At 39.6% G+C, this 22,156-nt stretch overlaps 3 protein-coding genes across 5 annotated transcripts in view; 1 reads left to right on the top strand and 2 right to left on the bottom strand.

Annotated features, from left to right (window-relative positions):
• Positions 1-7,618, bottom strand: part of cabp2a (calcium binding protein 2a) — a 28,219-nt gene extending 20,601 nt beyond the window's left edge. Inside the window, exons 1-2 of the mRNA XM_044190200.1 lie at positions 7,470-7,618; positions 6,724-6,906 (exon numbers count right to left, since the gene is read on the bottom strand). Of these exons, the coding sequence (XP_044046135.1) occupies positions 6,724-6,906; positions 7,470-7,529 (243 nt within the window). The 5' untranslated portion in view covers positions 7,530-7,618. The remainder of the gene's footprint in view (positions 1-6,723; positions 6,907-7,469) is intronic.
• vwa11 (von Willebrand factor A domain containing 11) overlaps positions 1-22,156 on the top strand; it is a 47,518-nt gene that overhangs the window by 11,734 nt on the left and 13,628 nt on the right. The window contains exon 1 of one of the 2 annotated variants that reach the window (XM_044190194.1): positions 10,817-11,077. The exons of the other annotated variant lie outside the window; for it this stretch is intronic. The gene's annotated coding sequence lies outside the window, so the exon portion shown is untranslated. Of the gene's footprint in view, positions 1-10,816; positions 11,078-22,156 lie in introns of those variants that run through there. 2 annotated transcript variants of the gene reach the window in all.
• Positions 11,412-19,931, bottom strand: LOC122873463 (prostaglandin D2 receptor 2). Of its 2 annotated transcripts, none has more exons than XM_044190196.1 (3): positions 19,676-19,931; positions 19,366-19,415; positions 11,412-16,776 (listed from the first exon to the last, which is right to left on the bottom strand). In XM_044190196.1, exon 3 carries the CDS (start codon positions 16,767-16,769, stop codon positions 15,384-15,386), a length of 1,386 nt encoding a protein of 461 aa, XP_044046131.1. In that variant the 5' UTR covers positions 16,770-16,776; positions 19,366-19,415; positions 19,676-19,931; the 3' UTR covers positions 11,412-15,383. The 2 variants fall into 2 exon arrangements, with proteins under 2 accessions (XP_044046131.1, XP_044046132.1); XM_044190197.1 differs by having other exon boundaries at positions 19,366-19,397.

The raw sequence follows: 22,156 nt of genomic DNA, 5'->3' as shown, positions 1-22,156 counted from the left end.
TCTTATAATACAGACGGGTATTTAATTTGCCCACTCAGTAGTAACTAACTTGTTTCTGTGAATAAGCTGACTTATAAGCCATGTTTTGCATTTGATAGTTAGAAATTAAGCAGAGTAATTAAACCTGCGCCAAAAAGGATTAGCATGTAGGTCACCGTGAGTCTTAACTTTAAAACTGATTAAATCTCTCACTGATTCTGAGTGAAACATTCATTTACAGTTTGATGTACTGTAACTGTCAAACTAATTTGTGTTCGTCAGAGTTAAGATTTCAGAGAAATGCATGCTAGGCCTCAGGTGTAATCTGTAGTTTGAGTGATGTGCGTCTAACAGACTGTCTTGTACTCTCACTGTCATGGTTTGAGGTATTGGTTTAGGCATTACCTGTTTTATTTTGATAAACACTCTTCTCCTCATGTGTCTTGTAGTTTTACTTCCTGTCTTTGTGTGGTTTCCCCTCCAGTTTTGATTATCTGTCCCCCACCCCGATTAGTTTCACCTGTGTCTGTTATCTCCCCTCACCTGAGTGTATATAGTCTGTGTGTGCTTCCCTTGTTTCTTTGTCAGTTTGTCCTTTTGCCAATTTGGCTTTGTGCCATACATTCCAGCATTTTCTCTGTTTCCTAATGTGTTTGGATTTATTCTTTGGTTTGGACTCTCCCTGTTTTGCTGGATTTTGGATTTTGACTTTAACTTTTGGATACATTTGCCAGCTTGGACTGCTCCCTTGGTTTTGTCCTCTGCCCTGCCTGATTTTCCATGTAAGCATTCTGCTCTTCATTAAATCATTGAACTTCACCAGCTCTGCTTCTTAGTCTGCGTTTGGGTACTGTTCCTTTGTGTATTCCTGCTACTCTGCTAGCACTAACATAACACTCACTCATTTAAACTCTAATTTCCCTTTACGTTGCAATTAATCTCTTCTCTGTCTTTATGACATCCAGTCATCCATCACTCCCCAGCCCTCATCCCGGCCCTCCCTTCCTTCAGTTTCTAATCTTGCACTCCATTTGTTGCTGACTGTATGGATAACTCACCTGAACTATGAGAACTAGAGGATGTGAAGGTAATATGGATGCCCTGCCCATCACTGCTGTGTGTTAGGTTGACCAGTGCCGGTGAGAGCATGGATGCGAGTGAGAGAGTGAGAGACTGAACTGACTGGCTGGGCGCACCTACCCAGTATGCCTTATGGGAAGACCTGCCCCTACTCTGCCTCTGATAGGCTATACCATTCCAGGCATCTGCTAAATGCTAACACTAGCCTAGCTATGATGCTAACCGGTGCTATGCACTAGACAGGCCCAGGAGGAGAGCAATGGCCACGGCTGCTTGCATTTTTTGTTCCCATAGCACCAAAGCAGCAGAGAGAAGTTACACAAAATGGCATGACAGCAAGCTAGTGGATGCGGAAGTTGCTAGCTAGCCAGGAGGGAGGTCAGTGGGGCTTGTGCCCACGGCCGAGTGCCTGTTCTCGGCAGTTCTCTTGATCTCTTGGTGTGGAGGTGTGGACTTACGAACCAAAAAAACTTCATTATATGCTTCTGCGTAAGACATCCAGGTCTCCTAAAACTTCTTCAATCAGGAGTTAACCAGCTCTCAAGATGTCCTTCACAGAGGGTAAAAAAAGAAAAACAGAGGGAAAAGAAAAACACAGCAGGACATCCCTTTCTTCACAGTGGACCCTTGATGAATGTCTTGTGATTGTAAACAAATGACCAAAAGAGACATTTTGAAACCCATGTGACCCAAATTGACCGTTCACTAAGTCCTGTGCACTGTCATGCTTTCTGTTCTCACATGGCACATATGCAGTTTATAATAACGATGTCAGATTTACCACTCAAAATTCTTGATTTCACACAGAAGTAGACAAAAGCAGGCTTCTCATTTCCAGCTGACAACTGTTGATTTTGCTAACTGTTGCTGGGAGATTTTATTAGCTGTAGCTAGCTAGCTGATTAAGCTAACGTCAGCTCCATGAGCTGGTTGAAAACACCGTCCCCCAGGCTTATTTTTTAAATGTTTACAGCTGACTAGTTTTACAATGAGAATCTTGTAAAGGGGTCTTAAATATGCACTTGATAGCTACATACATAATATCAGGCTGAAGCTGCATGTTGCAGGCAAAAAGTCCAAATAAAACAGGCACCTAATGATGTTGTTTGGCCTCAGAAGTAATGCTTGCTTACTACTGAAGGTAGTCAGCTAGTTAGCCAGACATGCTAACGATTGCAGCTTTCGTTAGAAGAGATGAACACTGTTAAATCAATTTGTTACAATTTTGCTCTTGTGCTTTTTAGTTTTGGAAAGGTATAATAAAGGAACCATGCTCCGAACTTGTTCTTTAAAAAAAAAAATGGAATTTAGAGTTCAATCGATCAATCAGAAAATTAAAAACAATGGATTTTTTCTTTGCTTCAATGAAACCACAAACCTGTCCAGTAACTGCATAACCACAGGTGGTGATGTAGACACAAACTTTGGGTTGTCAGGAACTGTTGCTGTGGTGGGAACTATATGGCTAAAATCCAGACCAATCCAATGAGAACAGAAAGTGTAGATTCAGCACACGAGCTGTTAAAATAAACCACAATTTAAAAAAAGACACCTTCCTTTCAGGTTGCTGTACCAGGTCATCAAATACCGATGTTTTGTCACGCCCCTTTTGTCACGCCCCTTGTAGGCCTATGTCTATATGAGATGCACAAGGTACCCTTCTGCGACTGTATGAGATGCACCAGACTTTCAATTAAATCCAATGTAAAACCATCCGTGACAATATTAGACGCTCAGAGGAACTGCTCTGGCTGTCCATTCACTCCAATATTAACCTGACCGGAGCGCTATAAGACGCTGTGAGCATCAGTCCTATTGGAGAACCGAGGACCCGCCGCCCGGAAGTATTTCCCTCATTGTTAATACCCATGTTTTCTTTCAATGATGTCCTCAACATTTCTCAAATGCGGAAGTTGTAAACTACGGGGTGTTGAACTCCTGTTTTGGCTAAAATATCTTAAATGAACCAACATTTAACTTTTTCTTAACATAGATTATCTAGATGCAGTGTAATTACTTGTTTGGCTGTACTACATATTTGTTATATTTAGTAGATATATCTTTTTACAATCAGATTTACAACCCTACTTTTCAAACTGGAAGAACTACAAACACAAAACCCCATTTCTAGAATACTTTCTAAAATATCTGAAATAAACCAAGATCTTTACTTTTTAACATGACAACAAGATGAAGTGTAGTTACTAGTTTGGCTGTAGTAGATATGTTATATATCTTATTTTACAACCCTATTTACAACACTACTTTTGAAAACTGGAAGAACTACAACTGTGGTGCTGGTTTGTATCGAGCTGCATGGCGGGCCTCTAGGGAATAGTAGTTTTTAGGAGATATTAGTGTTTTTCACTGGGAGTTGTAAATACTGAATTGAAAGTACACTGGGGAGTTTAAGGGGAAGGTAAACACATTTGTGTTATCAGATTTTAAATATCTAATTTTTAAATGGGTGAAAATAAATTGTAACCATATTTATTTATGATCCTGTGCAATTAATTATATCTATATTTATATTGTGCAACTGTCCTTCATATTTATCTATATCTATATGACCTCAACAAATGTCACATCATCATGATTTAGTTTAGAAATAGTTTTTTCAATGAAAATTGTGAGGATTATTTTCTGTGCAATTAAATTTATTTACACTATGCAACTTCCTCCTGCTCTTTCTTATGCAACTTCCTCCTGCTCTTTCTTATGCATATATATATCTTGAATCTTGAACTGCTGTAACAAGCAAATTTTCCTGGTGTGGGATCATCAAATGTATCTTATCTCATTTGACGGCAGCCCCAGTTGCTGACTATGCTCACATGATAGCTCAAGTCAAGAGCTCGCAGTTGGTCCCATGTCTGTAGCCTCTTTTGTTACTGGATTATAACATGCACCAAGGTTGGGACTGATGCTCACACTTATAGCGCTCCGGTCAGGTTAATATCAGAGTGAATGGACAGCCAGAGCAGTTCCTCTGAGCTTCTAATATTGTCACGGATGGTTTTACATTGGAGTTAGTTAAAAGTCTGGTGCGTCTCATACAGACGCAGAAGGGTACCTTGTGCGTCTGTATGAGACACCAAGGCGCGTGACAAAGCATTGGTATTTGATGACCTGGGAATGAGAACGGGTTGGCTGTCCAAGCAAAGCTGAACTAAGAACAGATCAAGGTCTAACAGAGTCCATCTGAATACACACATTCAGATATTTCACACATCTGCATGCTTGTATGTATGCATTTATGTATGTACACATACACACAAGCACCAGATGGTCAACATAACATAACGCTTTTTAAAGCATATGCATGGGCCAGAATACTGATTCATCTAAGATGATGCAAACACAGTAAAGTCATCAATGCCCAATCTGGTGATCTTCCAATTTTAATTATTGACTTTGCATCCACACTTACAGTCTTAAAAAAAATGCATAGCTCTGGCAGAATAGTGAACTTTTATTTTCAAAGGACATTCATTTCTGTCCTCCCACTCTGGTTGTCCCATCTGTTTCTCACTCTGTCAGATTTGCATTTTTAGTGCACTCATATGTTCCCATAGACAGAGACTCTGGGGCGAATTCACAAAGAATGAATTGCGCATCATTTGCATCTGCTATCTGCCCCGTATCAAGGTCCTATTCACAAACGATATTGCTCTAATGATATTACAGCACAAACACGCCCATAAAGTTTTGCACTTTGCAATTGTTTTGCGTCTGTAAATGTTCATCTGCAATTTTCTGCAGTGGTCCCAGTAATATTTGTTCCAAAGGTGTGCTGAAGTAGCATATCACATGACATAGTTAAGCAATGTTTGAGTTAAAAATTTTTACAAATGCAGTTGCAAGAACAATACTTTCCACTCATGTGGAAAGAGATGTTTGATTTGAAATAGAGCTTAATCTAATTATAAGTATTCTAAAGATCTAATAACTCCCCCTGCTCTTTCATTCGATTCTATCTGCAGGATGTCTCTTATTTTTCTATGACTGACTCTGTATGGAGTGATTGTTATTTGTGGTGCTTTAACTGTGTGCTCTCCCTCATGCCTCTGGGCGCATGGAGAGCTGTGTTCTCTCTCTCTGCTGGACTGTTACACTGGGTAACCGCCGTCTCTGTTTCTCACAGCAGCAAGTTTTATGTTGTTTTACAGTTTCAGTCCCTCGTGGTGAATATCACGTATTGTAGGCCTACTGTCTCTGTGCCACCTGTGCGCATATGATGTACTGTGATGCGCTATTGCTTCGTCTGGCAACAATCACTGCTGCCATGATCACTGGAAAGTCCGGGTGTGACACCCCTTATAAATGTGCGTCAGTTACCACCAACTCAGCTAATAATTTCACTCTTAACTGCGTGTGGCTATTAAAGCTGGTGTTTGTGAATTTGACCTTGTTTTTCAATTAGACTCATTTGCATAGAAAGGGGCCAATTTTGCGCCATATGTCTACATATTACCTAATTTACATACCTGCAAATATCACTGGAGCACCGAGACGCTATTTGCTCGGCAGCGCAGTTAGGGGTGCAGTTCACCTTTTGCGGGTGCTTTGAGAATTACACGGTTGCTTTTTGTCGTATTTATGGAGGTTTAGCGGCCGCAAAAGCTGCACAATCCTTTTGTGAATTCGCCCCTCTGTGTACTATATGCTTACATATCATATGGTCACAGGTCAGGGTGTGAAATCAGTCTGAGCAGCCAAAGCTCGGATGATCTCCTCACTGTGACCACTCAGTTGTCTGACTCTCGTTTAGAATGAACTTTGTCTTTCTGCTATTTCTTTTTCTGACTTGTACACTCTCTTTCACTGTTTTGTTCAGCTTAGTCTACATGTTTTCAGCCTGTGGTCTGTCTCTGTCAGGTGTTTGTACTACATGAGAAAAGCAGGGCTGACCCTCAGAAATGGGTTTATTCCGTCAGTCTATGAAAAATCTAATTATGTGTTGATCTCCTTGCTCTTAACATGATTTAGACTTGAAATAAAAAATAATCCTTCCTACCATCACGTTATTTCTCCTCTACGTGATCACAGCAGGGTCACAGGAATATTGTCAGGATATTATGGTTCACACCTCTGCTCTCCTCATTGCTGCTTGCTTGTAATATCAGTGTAATATTGTACTGTTGTTTATACGCAAGTCATTCTGGATTCCAGTTAAGTGCATAAATATTCTTATTTATAAACAGCTTAGAAGACTGAAAAAAACTCTGTTATTGTATTTGGGGGTGTCATGTTCTTACAAATGGGGACCCATTGCTCCATATCACTACTAGTGGTCAACAACTCCACAGGGTACCTTTAAATCAAGTAACAGTTTGATAGCTGGCAAAGTTTTGTTCACAAGCCAAGCAACGGCTCCCACTTGCGCTAATGTGCTCATAGCTATTGAAACTAATTGGAGCAGTGAGCCGCTCTCTCTCCTCTTCAGAGACAGAGACTCAGGATGTTCATTCATTCATTCACTCATTCATTCATGTATTGACAAACTGTTTCTCTAGCTGAGTTTGTTATTTATATTTATATATATATATGACAGTATCCAAAAAGATAGTGTCATTTTCAACATAGTGAACAATTCATAGAAACTGATATGCCATTCCATTTTGTGCACCTGAGGTACATGTAATGCCCAGTTCAGTGGCTTACCTGTCCGAAGACTGAGTCGACGATGGGCCGCAGCTTTCTCCTGTCTCCCTCTTGCAGCCAAAGGTCATTACGGTCTCCCACAGGGGAAGATAGACTCAAGGTCTTGGCCTTAGGCTTTGGAGGCCTCTTTATACTAGCTGAACTCCATCGTCTCAGTGATTCAATTTTCTTCTTGATGGAACCCTGGAGAACGGAGGACGAATAAAGAGATTGAAATGGGAAAGTTGTTCCACATATAATAGACGGAAAAGTGAATGGACAGCAAGAGGAGGAGAACTGGGTGAGAGATGATTATTCATGCAGCAGAGATTATGAATGACTGAATAAACTGAAATATACTGAACTCATTGCACAAGATTAAATGCACCAAAATTCCTAGAAAGAAAGGTATCAGAAAAAGGTTGAGGTGAAGAAGCTGCAACACCTACTGGAGGTGAACAAATAGCATTTACCATTTAATACCATTTTCAAGTTCCTGCATTGGTAGAATTTGGTTGACAGTCTGTAATTTATGGAAATTGTCAGTTTTACTTTCTTGCACACATAGCTTTAGAAGGATATTGTGTATAAATAAATGAAAATTTAACAATAATTCAATTTGGAAGTTGTAAACAAATAAAAAGTGTGTCCATGCCAGCCAGGCCCAACACTGGGTCGCCATAGTATATCATGTTGAGTTTATAGGAGCACCAGTGGCAGGATTTAGGACACCACAAACTCAGATTTTGGCATGTACATCCACTGACCTTCTTCATTAACTTCCCCTCTGGCACCTCCACAGATGATACGCTTTTCGCGTCGGTCATCTTTGCAGCCCAGCTTGCATGCACAGAGACGTCCTCTTTCTCTCTGTCTCTCCTCCTGTCACACTCTTGTCCACTCCTCCTCTTTATCTGCCTCTAGAGCATCTGACACTGGTTGATAATCTGATGCATATCTCCTACTGTTGTTGCTCCTCCTTCTCTCATCCCTCTCTCTCCCTCCTGTATCTACATTCATCACTCACTTTTTCATCTGTCGGCTTCTATCCACCTCTTCTCTTGGTTTCTCTCCCTGTAAATACTGCTATCACATACAGATGTTAAATCATTCAGCCACATAAATTTAGCCACAAGGACAAATGTTTTGAAACTCTTGGTGTTAATTACTATGTTAATTAATGTGTATTTGGGTAACTTGGCCTCTCATGGAAAAACTACACACATCTTGTCTTTTTCAAGCCTGACACTATTTTCTGTCCATGTATGTGACATCTCCAATAATCCCGTATTTATTTCCTCTCTGTCTCTCTCTGATCTCATCTGTTCCGATGCTGATGTAGGCTTGTCCTCAATCCTTTGCACTTTATAGCGCTTCGCATTGTTTGTTACATTCACCACATGGGCCTGTGCAGTGGGTGTACAAGCACACACACACCACACTTCCTACTTGTATTACAGTATGATGGCCAACAGTGTATGATACCAAGAAGGCCATTTTGAGTTTTTGCTCAATTTGAGTTAGTATAAAATTGCATTACTCTGTATAAAATATGTAGGGCAGGAACAGTTACAGTAAGTGTAAGAACTTAAGGCCACACATGTAACTGAATGTAGCTTAAGTTAATATAAATAGGATTATGTATGCCAGGAAATGCCTGGCAAATGATCCACTGTAGATCCCTTCAAGAGAACCCAAAAAGAAGACAGAGAGGAGGGAAGGGCTCAGCAGAGCTAGAGCTGACAGGTAGGTATGAAAGAATAAAGATAAATAAGAAGGCTATGCTGTTTTGGATTTGGTCTGTAGTCCAAAGTAAAAGTGAAAACCAAACTGCTCCCTATAGAGCAGAATCCATGAGATCCCCCTGTGAAGTCTGTCACTGTTGACCTCTGGATGGCAATAACAGAGGGAAAAAAGCGAATGTTGATGAAAAATGAATTAAAAGGAAAAAAACTGGAACAAGATGCAGCTAAGTGCTTTATAATAACAGATATGTTGAAAGTGGGCTTTGTAAGTGTAAAATATTTGCGTTAAAGGTGCAGTGTGTAAGAACTGAGACTACTCTCCACCTGTTGAATTCATACTCTAAAAAAGTAGGGGGCAGCATATCACATATCATGGCATAACTGCTGCCAATTGCCTTTAGCTAGTTAGCTCAGTTAGCTGTGCAGCTAACTGAGCAGTCCTAGCATAGGAGCTTTGGACCACAGGGAGGAGAAGGTTTTCAGGCCCAGGGTGGGGGGGACACAGCGTGTAATGCTGGCGGGCACCGGAATGGGCACCAGAACCGGAGCCAGGAGAGCGGGCAACGGTACCTAGCTCAGCAGCCTCCCAGTGAACATGGCAGGACCGGGACTGATGGGGGCCAGTTTGACGACAGGGAGTGCAGTACCGAGGTAATTTATAGCGGCAGGACTCTGACCCTGAGGACGACAAAGACACGGCGGGTTCAGGCGGGGACAGGAGAGGCATCTTGCAGGAGAGGAGCGAGAGGGAGGTCGGGCATCAGAGAGGCAGCAACAGTGCGTAGAGCCAGAATATTTTTCACATCTAACTCGGTGAATTAAGGATATATTTGGACCAAACAAGAGATTGTTGGAACAGTAGAAAGACTAACCGAGATGGTTTTGATGAGTTTTATTTTGTTTCTCTCGAGTTTGAATGTCAACGTGTGTTTTACGATGAGTTAACAAGTCAATTAAGCTGGTCTTGGGTCGGTAAAAGAGGGAAACATGAATTCAGGTGTACAGTTGTATTTGTCTGTTTAATATGGAAAATAGGTCTACGAATATTTCCTTTCTTGACATTTTGTGAGTTTATTTTGTTTATTTCTTAGACTTGAGGTACAAAGGGGTATTACGAGACAGGACGGGCCTGGGCTAGCTGGTTAGCATGCTAACTTCAGTAGCTATTTCTGCAACACAATACATAGACGTCTTTGACATAACGTCAAAAGTGTTATCTCTTCACATTCAGTTGATAATTTTAGTTAATTTTAGACTGTTTTAAACTCTTATATTCTTCCACAATGCACCTTTAAGTTGCCAAACATTTTTCTGTTGGTTTGAGCATAGGCTTTTTTCACAGTAGATGTCACAGTGTGGTGAGAGAAAGGAAACATGGGGAGAGCGAGGAATGCCATGCAAGAAAGTGTGGCTGTTGTGGTTATGGTATGGTATGCACTTTAACCATGTATTTATATTGCAGTATCTTTTGGTTCAGAGATCTGGCAGCAACAACAGTCAATACCTTAAGCCAACGCAGCATTAGGTTGAGAGCAATAAGGGCAAAGTTCAGCATTGAGTTACTCTAGAACAAGAATTATGTCAGTCTTTGTCAAATTCTTTTGAGATGCTACTAGTGAGGCAAAAAAAAAAAGGAAAAATTTGGCCTGGTTCGCACCAGAATAAAGGACTTGTTTTTAAGTGAAACTTTGTAACTTTTGAAAGAAAAAATAACACATTCTTCTTCCAATGAAAGGTTGAATTCATAAGCAATCACATGCATTGCTGCTACAGTCTTATGTGCTCTGGTATGACCAGAAACGTATGGTGGCTAACGTTAGCAAACTAGATATTGCAGCGTAACTGGCATTATGGAGTCAGTTTGCTGACTTTATGACTCTTCTTTACTTGTGCTGCTGTTACACATGTACCATTTTAGCATCACTTGTGGCCACAGGCTTCTGTTTTAGCAAACATTGCATCAGTTCACATTACCTAAATCCTTCGTGCAGTGAATACTCAGTTTACATTGTCTTGGTGGAACTTTTGTCACTCTAAGCTTTACTTAGTCAGCCTTAGCAGTGACATTTTAAAATAAGGAACACAAATTCCTGAGCAGTTACTAAAGAACAAATCAGAAACAAATTTGTGAATAGTTTAGTAGCCTACTTCCTGAATAACTCTGAATAAAGGCCTTTAATAGTACATGAGACTGCTAGTTAGAGTGTTAATGTTATCTCTTAAAAAGAGATAATGATTGATATGATTACTATATGACTGTTTGACTGAAGTCTGACCCAAGGTTCAGCGTTAACAGGAACAGGAAATTAACCAACAAAGTTCACTCCCACTTCCTTTTAAAATGGTGTTAACAGATCACAGCAGCAAACAAATTCACATGCTGCTGCATGTGGTGTAACAGAGCAGTTTGGTATTCTCGCCAGAATTGGCAAACATACAGCTGTGAACAAACCAGATATTTCTGGCCAGATATTTCATATAAAAAGGAAAAATAAAACAGAAGGAGGAGTGTCGCTCAGCCTCTGCAACTGTCCTCGACCACCTTTATAATCTCACAGCAAGGGACACTCTGGAATTTCTTCACAAACCTGAAGCCAAAACAAATCCTGGTCCTACCTTGGAGCCCAGGGGTAAGTAAAACAGTAACAATTACAACAAGAAATTAATTCATTACTTTGCCCAGTAATCTTGCGTCAGTGCATTCATAATATCAGAATCAGAATCAGAAATACTTTATTGATCCCCGAAGGGAAACTCTTTGTTACAGCAGCTCGCCTTTACGTCAGTGCACACTGGAGAAAGTACTAGCAAAAAATATTATACAATACACTATAAAAACAGGTCAGAAAATAAAATACATAAAATAAATATATAGTGGTTATTTTCTGTATAGTATGAACCTGTTTGGTAATTTAAACACATACACACTAAGTAAATACTTGCAGTCATAATAAAGAACAAACATAGCATATGCAACTTTATTAGACTCTCCTTCTATTTACAGAAATGTATATTATAATATACATACACAGTTGTGTGTGCACACAATGTGCTATGTTTGAGCTCTTTGGTTGAATTTGCATTGACATGATACATGCAGTATAAAAAGTTTTTGTTGTTTTTTTGGTTTTTTAACAAATACCAGTTAATCTTTTTTGTATGTGTGTATGCATGGGTGTATACTTCAGTGCATGATGTTTAAAAGAAAATCACTGGCATGCAATGCCCTTTAATTCCCCAGTCAGCATCTGTCAGCTATAAGTACTGTAGCAGTGCATTAAACCCTTTTAAAGCATTCATTTTTCTTTCCTTATCTCTCATCTGTACCAACTGCTTTTCACAGCGCTTTATATAATCTCACGTCGTCACTGTTCCCACTGTTCTCCTGCTGTTTCATCATCTTTATCCTTATCTGTGTGTTTCTGTCTCTTATGTAGTCTGGGTACCTCTAATCTTTCCTACATCTACAATATTCCATTCATGTCTCTTTAGAAAGATTCTATAAATTACACCAGAAAATATTGAGACTATTCACTGGACTCATATATGTTTATTGGCCTTTTCCTTGCCCCCTGGATTTTCTATCCCCTCCATCCACTCATTACTCAATCATTCAAGGACTGTACAAAAATTATTGGAGTAGGGCGTAAGGTGAACCTTATGTTTCACTGCAAAAAAAAGACCCTCCCCAGAGTTATTAATAAATTCTTTAGATCCCCTCTCCCTTACTTGTCAAAATACAGTATTAAAGTGGTTTAACTTATTTCATCGTTAGTAACTTAAAGAGGCAAAGCAAAACAATTTTTACATATATGTTTCCAAATTTAAATCATAATATCTTAAAAACCTGCAGTTATTATGCCACTCATAAAAAAGAACAATCCAGACACCTCACTAAGGAACAACTATAGGCCCATATCAAACCCTCCATTTTTAAACAAGTTTTCAACAATCAAACATCAATGTTTTGATGTGTTCTAGTCAGGATTTCGACCACACCACAGCACCAAGACTGGCCTTGTTAAGGTCTTGAATGACCTCCACTTAAACACAGTGGAAAGGTTTCAGTCTTATTATTTTTAGATATCAGCGCTGCATTCGACACGTTCAACCACAACGTACTTCTAGGCAGACTGGAAAACTGTGTGGGACTCTGGCACAGTGCCAAAGTAGTTTAAATCCTGTTGATTGGTAATTACACATCTGAGAGCACAAAAATGACATGTGAGTCCCCCGGGGCTCTGTTCTCAGGCCTCTGTTCAACATCTACATGCTCCCACTAGATCAGATTACAGATATTTTACTGTTCGGAAAACAGTAAAATATCCTATACATAATGTCACCAGGCAACCATGGCCAACATTTTCTTCAGTTAAACAAAGACAAAAGTGAAGTAATTGTTTTTTGGAGCCAAAGAAGAATGATGAAAAGTAAGTGCTCAGCTTCATTCGCTAATGTTAAAGACCACAAACCAAGCCAGAAATCTTGCTGGAGTCTGGACTCAGACATACATTTCAATAGCTACATTAGGACAATTCCAAAATCAGCCACCATCACCTTAAGAATATATGAAGAATTAAAGGACTTAGTTCTCAGATCTTTACATTGGCTTCCTGTGTGTCAAATAATTTACTTTAAAATATTGCTGTTGGTTTAAAGCAGCATTCACTTTTTATGCACCACATAAGTTATAGTCTACTGTTTAATCCGTCTTAGCTTATTTTATTTTACTCTTTTAAATCCTGTTTAAATGTCTTTTTATATTGCCATGTTTTTCTTTTCTTAATGCTTTTTATGTCTCATGTAAAGCCTATTGAATCACCTTGTTGCTGAAAGGTGCTATACAAATAAACTTGCCTTGGCTTGTCTTGCCTTACCTAATGGAACAATAATTATCAAACAGTCACCAAACCACACATTAGACATGGTATTTAAAATTGCCAAATTTATAAAATTAGTGGTTATTACTGCCACCGAAGGAGTGAACTGGACACGTGTCATGCTGAACTTTGATTACATTATTAGCTAATTATATATGACACATTTATCTTTTTGTCCTGAAAGTGGGGATGACCGTTAGTAGAGATAATGTGCAATCACTTATATCCATAACAATGCAATGTTTTCTGTGTTTCTCAAAACTGACATTTTGGCACTATGAACTACCAGTTGATTATGATGATCATTTATAACTATTTTATCATTTTTTTGCAATAAATCTTGCAAGGGAAGAGTGACATGGAATATAAATATCTACAGTCCCTTAAAAGATCCATTCAAAGCACTTCTAATGTAATCTTGAAATCATGATGTTTTAAATTTCTGATTGCAACACAATTTAGTGAAATGTACAACCTCTGACAACACTTTTCCATCCTTAATTCTTCCCTTCTTCATTCTTTGGTGTTCATTCCTTCTTCATTCTTCATTCCTGTTTCTCGGTCACTTTTAGTTCACTGTAAGTGTCTTTGTTTGCTCCATCACGTCAAAGAAAAAAAGGCCTTGCTGCACAGCCAAAAATACATAAAGAGAGAAATAGATGAGTTCAGAAGGGGAGAAAATGAGAGATAGTCCCAAAAGGAGGGAGAGCGAGAGAAAGATAATCTGCTGGAACTGAATGGCTGAGAGGAGAGTGGAGCTTTGTATGTCAGTCTGACCCGTTAGGTTTAATCCTGCTCTGTCTTTATATTCTGGATCTTCACTCTCCAGTATTCTCTCCAAATTACAACTACCTCCATGGTAATCCCGCACTGCTGTGGCCTACATTACACCTGAGCCTGTGTGTGGGTGTGTCCGACTGAGTGTGATGGAACCAGACACTTGCGGCGGCGGTGATGAGACAGTTAATCAAAATGGAAATCAGATATGATAAAATCCAATCACTCAGAAAGGTGGTCAGTCGTTCAGCAGTTCAGATTTAAAGTGCTCCTGGATTACAGGACCTGAAAAGCATAATCCTACTTTATGATTTGTGTCTATGTAATAAGTGCTATACTGCTCTCTGGTGGCCGATATCTGCATAGCATGAACCCCCAATCTACAGCAACATGTTAGCAGACTTCACTAAAAGGTTTTTTGGTAAACCCTTTGACTGAAAAAAGTGACTGAAAAACCAAAGCAACCAAACCAGAGCAATAATTTATGTCTGCACAAAATGCACAAAATTTCATACCAGTGATACCGGCAAACAAAAATAAGTTTCATTTATGGTGATGAGTGAAGCCATTCAATGCTGTGCAAAATATTTTTGACAAGATTTAAATGTGGTCTAAAAGCAAATATTGGGGTAGGTCCCTACATACATAATACAACAACAAGACAAAAGCCTACAGCCATGCGTTCAGATCAGTGAGGCTGCAGTTAGGTACAGGAATGCTTTGAGCTAAATGCTAAAATCAGCATGCTAACATGCTCACGGTGACAATGCTAACATGCGGATGTGTAGCAGGTGTAATGTTTTCACATATGATCAGCATCTTAGTTCAGCATGCAAGCATGCTAACATTTGCTAATTAGCACAAAACACAAAGTACAGCTGAGGCAAATGGGAATGTCATTAGTTTTGCAGGTATTTGGCCAAAATGAAATGTCGACCTGATGATGGCACTAGATGAAAAGTCAGAGAATCAAGTCATTACAATTCATCCTGAGGGGGACCACGAATGTCTGTAACAAATTTCATGGCAATCCATCCAATAATAGTTGAGAAATCTCAGTCTGGAGATCAACACTGCCATCCATAGAGCCATGTTTAATACTATACTACTAATTCCTGTCCCACATGCTTTTTGTGGTGGCCACAAAAAGCATGTGATAGGTCAGAGGGCTTCCATTGAATATTGCCTACATGTACATTAAGACATGACAAGTATTTCACTAAAACAATCATGAAGCCAAAAATCCAATAGTGTCTCAACTAAATTCCACCTCATTTTTTCACTCTTGTCTTGTATGCTCCATGTGACTGTCTTTGAGGCCTTCAGTGGGTGGAGGCAGCGGGATGGGGGGTTGGATGTCACGTGATTGACAGGGTGAACATGAACCCTTTGATGACCCTGGATTTGGAAGGCTCACATCTCGACTGCTCTTACGCCTAATATGAGCTCTTAAACTTCTCCCTGGCACCATCAGTAACTCCCCTCCTTCCTCTACCAGACCGTCAAACACTGCTCCCAGACTCTGTCGTATTCTCACACAGAAGTTTGGGCAGCTGAAAGCGTACAGAATAGGGTTCAACACTGGATTCAAGAATGCAATGGTTGTGGCTAGGGGCAGTCCCACCTCCACCACGCCGAGATTTTTTTCCCAGTACTGGGCTGTCACTTCGATCATGCAGAAGATGTGATAGGGAGCGCAGCACAGTGCAAATGCTGCAACCACAAATGTCACCATCTTGGTAAAGCTCTGGGACAGCTGACTGTGATTGGTCGGATTAGAGCTAATAGGGGACAAAGTAGGGGACAAAGATGGACCGGAGGCCAGAGGCTTGAGAAAGATATTAGTGTTTTTTGTGGTTGTAGGGGTATTTGTAGTTCCCGCTGTCCCATCTTTGTTTGACACAATCAGTGCATCAGTGAGCCTGTTGGCACTCTGCTTCCTCCTCCTCCTCCTGTTCCTCAGGCTGACACAAATTTGGATGTAGCTCCCTGCAATCACCACCAGGGGGAACAGGAATGCTAGCAGCAACTTGGAGATGGCTGTTGTTGCCTGTCTCACTTCACAATTTCTCATCAGGTCTTCAGAAGATGAATAGAAGGCAAAATTATGATAGCATAGTTTCCTGCCATCCTGTTTTGTGGTAACTGAGCGGAACAGAAAGTAAGGTAATGTATTAATTGCTGCCCACAGCCAACCCAATACACACACCTTCCACGCTCCTGCCACTGACCGATGATTCTGGCTCCACACTGGCTTGGCCACCAGAAGACAGCGGTCCAGTGAAATGGCTGCCAGCAGGAAGGCTGACACAAACATGTTCAAGAAGAAGATGGAAGCCTGTATTTTGCAAAGAGGGTTGCCAAGCTCCCAGCTATGTGAGGAGTAAAGGTATGAGGTAAAGAGGGGCAGCGTCAGAGTTGCCAGGAAGTCAGACATGGCCAGGTTGAGCACCCAGACAGAGGCTACGGTGCGGCGGCGCAGGCGGAAGCCCACCACCCAGAGGATGAGGGCATTCTCCAAAATCCCCAGGCAGGAGACCAGACCGTGGATGCAAACCACCACCATATTGGCCTTTGTGTTGTTGTTGAGGCTGTGGTTCTTCATCTCACGTAGCAGGGGACAGATCAGCTCTGAGGCATTTGAGGTGACGGACATGTTTGACATTGGTGCTCTGAAAGAAAAAAAGACAGTGACAAGAAGCTAATTGAGAACTAATTAAAATCAGTTAGGGTTAGGAGGTAGGCCTACTGGTGCACACATTTGAAAGCTAAATGCTTTTCTTACCTTCTGCAATAGCTGGAGGTTTTTTTATGCATGTTCATGCAGTGGAAAAGACTCACATGGTGGTCTGATGGTGATGGTGATGCTATGACCAGTCCCTGTAGACAGCTAATAATTCACCACTCCCTTTCCTCATGTACAATGACTAAATGAAACGAGCATAATCGTCTCGCTTGTTAATCTTTATTGCTCAATTACAAATCTACTTTGCTGCTGAGGAAACGGTAAAGAAATGCAGTTGAGTTGACAATGGTAAGAATGAAATCAGCAACATGATAACATGATGATGAATCCTCTTGAACTGTATTATTCTTGGCAGTAATTGACTCATATTTGGTACAACAGTCTTGTAGGGTTAAAAGTTTGGATTTTCGACTGCACAGTCACGCAGTAATAACAATAAGAGCAAGACAGACATACAGTAGTAGCTAGGGCATTTCATGTACCATATATTTACATTCAGCTCTACTGCCTTTCAAGTTGCATAATTTCCTTTATTCCTCATTCTCTGGAAAGCCAAATGAGAAAAAAAACCCATTTCTCTACAGTGTCTCTTTTATACAAACAACATGTCAAAGCGTGTTCCTGTGGTCTAGCCACATACCAGCTCTTGGGAAACTACACATGCTTAGTTAGGCAATACGGTCAGGGAATGTCTAAGAACCCAAAGAGATATGAGCATTAGTGTTTATCTATGTGTCTGTCAATCTCTTTTTTGCTGAAATAACCACTTTGTACTATTCCTCTTGTGTGAAACTGCCAGGACACACAAGTTTCTCCCATGTTTCTCCCAACGGGGCCAGCCCTAGAGTCTGGGATATAACCAAATTCTGCTTGTCAGCAAGGAAATAATTAGTAAGGAGTAAGAACTGAACAAATATCCTGGCATGCTACAGGCCATTGGTTGTTGGCCAGCGTGGAGCTGACAGCATTGGCTAGCTGGTAAATAACCAGAATGATTAAGACTGATTTGCCAGGCTGCATGGATAGCAGTGGCTGTATGTCACACTGTTTTTATTGCTGCAAGACCTGTTAGCTGAGGTTTGAGCTGAGAAACACAGCTCTAAAGAACCAAAAATACTCAGTACTTAAATAATATAATAATGCTTCGTTCATCAGATGTCTTACTAACTACCCCACCGAGAGGATTCTGGTACTCCTGGATTTTAAACAATTAATTTGGTTGATAAAAGCAGAGCTAATATGGGGATGTATGTCTGTTGTTTCAACTCACCTTCCTCAACTGCACAAGTAACCATTGATGGGAATCCCACTATTACGCTATATTGCCTGACCTGTCAGAATCTGTGACCTGATATGGAGCTTTTAGATTTCCACGGCCCTCTCCCAGTGTCCTTCTTGGTTGCAAATTCTCAATTATTTCTCCAACTACAGAACATATTTTCATATAGTTCAGTAGCTCAGGTAAGTAATGGTTACAGTTGGAGTTACATACAAGAAATAGCTGACATGTGGAACATCTAACTATCACTACATTTTAGAATAAAAATTTTACTATTCAAATCAAGTCTTATCATTGTAATCGTACATAAAGCCTTGGTCACATACTTATTCACATCCCTTACTGACTGCCTAAATGAGATAAACACAGCATCATGTCTGCACATGAATACAGACAATGTGAGCCAATATATGACACAACGCTGACGAGACTGGTCTCCCCCATAAGTGTAAATCACATTTCCATGAACACAGAGTTGTGGTCACAGAGTCTTATGGCTCAGTCAGCAGACTTCAGTGCCTGGTGAGCTGTCCATGTATACATTTGTAGCAGTGCACTTTCATGTAGGAGTTGATATTAAAATTGCAGTTGGCTCCACATCTCTATTTGTGTTTGACACTGTAATCACTCCTTATTCTGCTGTTTGGTTGCTTTTGACATTTAATATAGACAATCAGTTGGCATTTTCTCAGGTACACCTAGCTAATATTTAGTCTATCGTCACTGAGGTGGACAGCATATTAGAAACACCTCTCAGTATGAAGCAATACAATTTAACAGCATCATTAAATACAGCCTCCACAATGACCATAAAGTTAAATCAACACCTCTCTAAACAAGCTTAAACAGAAAACTAAACAGTATAACCTTCATGAAGGTAGGATTTACTGCAGGGCTCTTTTATTAGACTGCATACATTTTCAAGCAGGTGTACCTAGTAATAAAGTATGTGTATGTAGATATAAATAAATGATATTGTACTAGTCTGTTAATCTTACACAGCAAAATTCTATTGTGAATTCCTAACATTAAATATATCTACAGATTGCTGCTGTACAGGTAGAGCATGATAGATGGTGATAAGAGATAGAATCTGTTCTTTCTACATGGAGAACAAAACATAGAGCTGTTTGTGTTGTAGAGCTGTATGATGATATAAATCACTAACCCTGCTAGCACGCATGATATGAAACTGAACTGGGAATTAAATAAAATTAAACAATAGAAAAAACCTACCTAGTATTAGGGCAGCATGGAAAAACGTAGTTCTGCAACAACAACAAAACCTATTAACACAAAAAATAAGAACTGTATAACAATTATAAAGTATAATAGTATAAAGTACAGCATAATAAAAGGTACAAATCAAACATTAACAACAGTTTAATAAAGGCAGGAAGTAAATGAAAAACCATGAAAAGTCAGTATCATCATAACATGCACTGATGATTATAGCAAAAGTCATGGTTCATCAAAAGCTAAGCTACATACAATCATCATAGTGCTGTGAACTGAGAATTCATTTAGAAGTATTTGTAACACTCACCTAGATGTTAGGTTACGTTCACGGTTCCAAATTCCTGTTCTGTCTTCCTCTTTGCCTTACTGTCACAAACACTCATCACTCCAGTTCTGTCACTTTCTACAGCGCTCCTGTTCTGGAGACACCCACTGACTCCCTGCCACACACACACACACGCGCTCACACACACACACACACACACACACACACACACACACATATACCTCCCCTTGCTCTGCCCCATATATGCTAACAAGATGTCTGATGAGTGAGGGAGTGTGTGAACATGGTTGCAAATTTGACTGAAATTTCAACTGAGGCATGTAGGAAAACTGCATGAGAAAGAGAGATAAACTGAACGTAACAGAAACTGAAATGTGATATCTGCAACATGTCATTGTCTGTCCTACGTGACTGATCATCATGCCAAGGCTGGACTTGTGCGGACTAGTTCGCCTTACACTTCATGCTGTGCTGTAGTTTCCATGGCGATACATTGCATCAACACAAAGTATAAGTTTATATACTGACACATCTTCACACTGACATCCTCTGTGTAGGTAGCACAGCAGTCTCAAGCTACTTTCAACTAGAACAACAACATTCAAATATTTCTTATTTGGCAGCTCACACTATCTGTCAGAGAGGAGAAAACTGTCAGCTTAGCGCCTGTGTCACCATCTGGTGGTGAACACGACTCAAGACACCTTTCACTTCCAATATGCCCGTTTTGTGCGCGCATACAGAGGAGATGAAAGACGTTGCGAGATCACAAACCATACTGTTAATTTGAGTATGTAAAAGCAATACAGATATATTTCTAGTAAAATTAAAAATTTGTATTGTTAAAAAAAGCATATGGGGTTAAAAAAAAAGCATAGCCTATAGCATTTAATTAAAGTTCAAAGGTAAGCTTATTCCATGGTCAGATCAGATTATACATCAGTAAAATTATAAAATTATAATAATAAGAAGAAGAAGTATGGAACCATAACTAATTTGTCATTGCATATATAAACACCCTGCACCTACCCAGATAAATCATGCATTATTACAGAAGAGTCGCACACACATTTAGAATTACTAACAGGATTTTAATTAGTTTTTATGCATTTATTATCTACAGTGACCGACAAGGGCAAACACACTGTAACTAAAGAAAACACATGCAAATAGACACAACACAAGCAAATTAAGAAATCATCTTCATTCATTTGAAAACACGCTGCAAATACACACAACACAACCAAATTCCAGAGGACCCCCCCAAACTCGACATTTCGTTGCATTTGGGTTCTCTTCCGCTCAGAGGGAGCTAAGCCCCCCATTGCTCCCCCCGTAACTCAAACACTGGATAGGGGATGTGAACAAATTCATGTGGCTACGTTATGACAAAGTATCACACATCACTTCAAACAAATTGGTTGCATGATAAATGTCAAAATGAGTTAAAAAACCCACTATGTAGTGTATATGCACGCATGAGTCCCTATCACTACGTGTGACACTTTTGATATCGCACACTGGATGATGCAATGGCTTGCAGATTTACTCATACCAGCACAAACTTAAAGGGTAAATGGTGAAACAGAGATGAATGACAACAGATTAATAAAATCAATAAAACCATTGATAATAATAATAACATAATAATGCTATTAATGATGTCTTTATCAAGGCAAGATGAAGTTTAAAAGAAACTTTAGTCATTCAGTTAAAACAAATTGGCATCCACTTGCTATGAAAAATTTAAACCCTCGTGATTTTAACAAAGCTAAACAACAATTACTTTGTGAGAACAGAAAAAAACACTTTCCATGAAAACTTACGTCATCGTTACGCCATACAATTCACCAAAGCTCCCTTCTAAAGTAGTTTTCCCAATTTTTTTAGGTGTAATCTCTGCTACATAAAACTTTTATAAGCTAACGGCAACCCCTCGACTCACCCATGGACTCGCCTCTTTTGTCGAGCAGTGATATTTAGCCTGCAAATTTCACTTTTATCTTATGGCTTTTTCTTAACTGATGGTATTTTTTGTAATTATTTAAATTATTTTAACTTGTTTTATATCATATGTTTGGAAAGCACTTTGTAACTTTGTTTTGAAAGGTACTATAAAAATAAAGTTATTATTATTCTTTGTGCTAAGCTAGGCTAAACACATCAAAGAGCTGCCTCTGTATTTAATGCACAGATATGAAATTGATATTTTCTCCTCTAACTCTCAGTAAGGCAGCAAATCAGAAAATGTCCCAAAAAATTGGCTTTAACTGTATCATGGCAGACGCAAAAAATGGCACAACTCCACCTTACGAAAGTGTTCTTTGTCCAATTATAAGACTAAGAGTCATTCCTTCTCCCCGTCTTCTCTCCTACTTTTGTAATCTTGATGCTCCTAACTCTTTTCTCACACTCCTTTGCTCTTTCATCTTCTGTTTATTTCCCCCTTGTCCATTCCCTCACTTTCTCTTTAAAGGTAGAACAAAAAAACAGTGTAGAGAC

The sequence above is a fragment of the Siniperca chuatsi genome, linkage group LG3 (assembly GCF_020085105.1).
Source record: "Siniperca chuatsi isolate FFG_IHB_CAS linkage group LG3, ASM2008510v1, whole genome shotgun sequence".
In the NCBI taxonomy this organism is placed as follows: Eukaryota; Metazoa; Chordata; class Actinopteri; order Centrarchiformes; family Sinipercidae; genus Siniperca; species Siniperca chuatsi.
Note: the sequence above shows the minus strand (reverse complement) of the source record. Positions and strands in the feature narration are given on the sequence as shown.

Coding starts and splice junctions, on each gene's coding strand:
- LOC122873463 (XM_044190196.1), bottom strand. CDS start 16,769: ATGTCAAACATGTCCGTCACCTCAAATGCCTCAGAGCTGATCTGTCCC.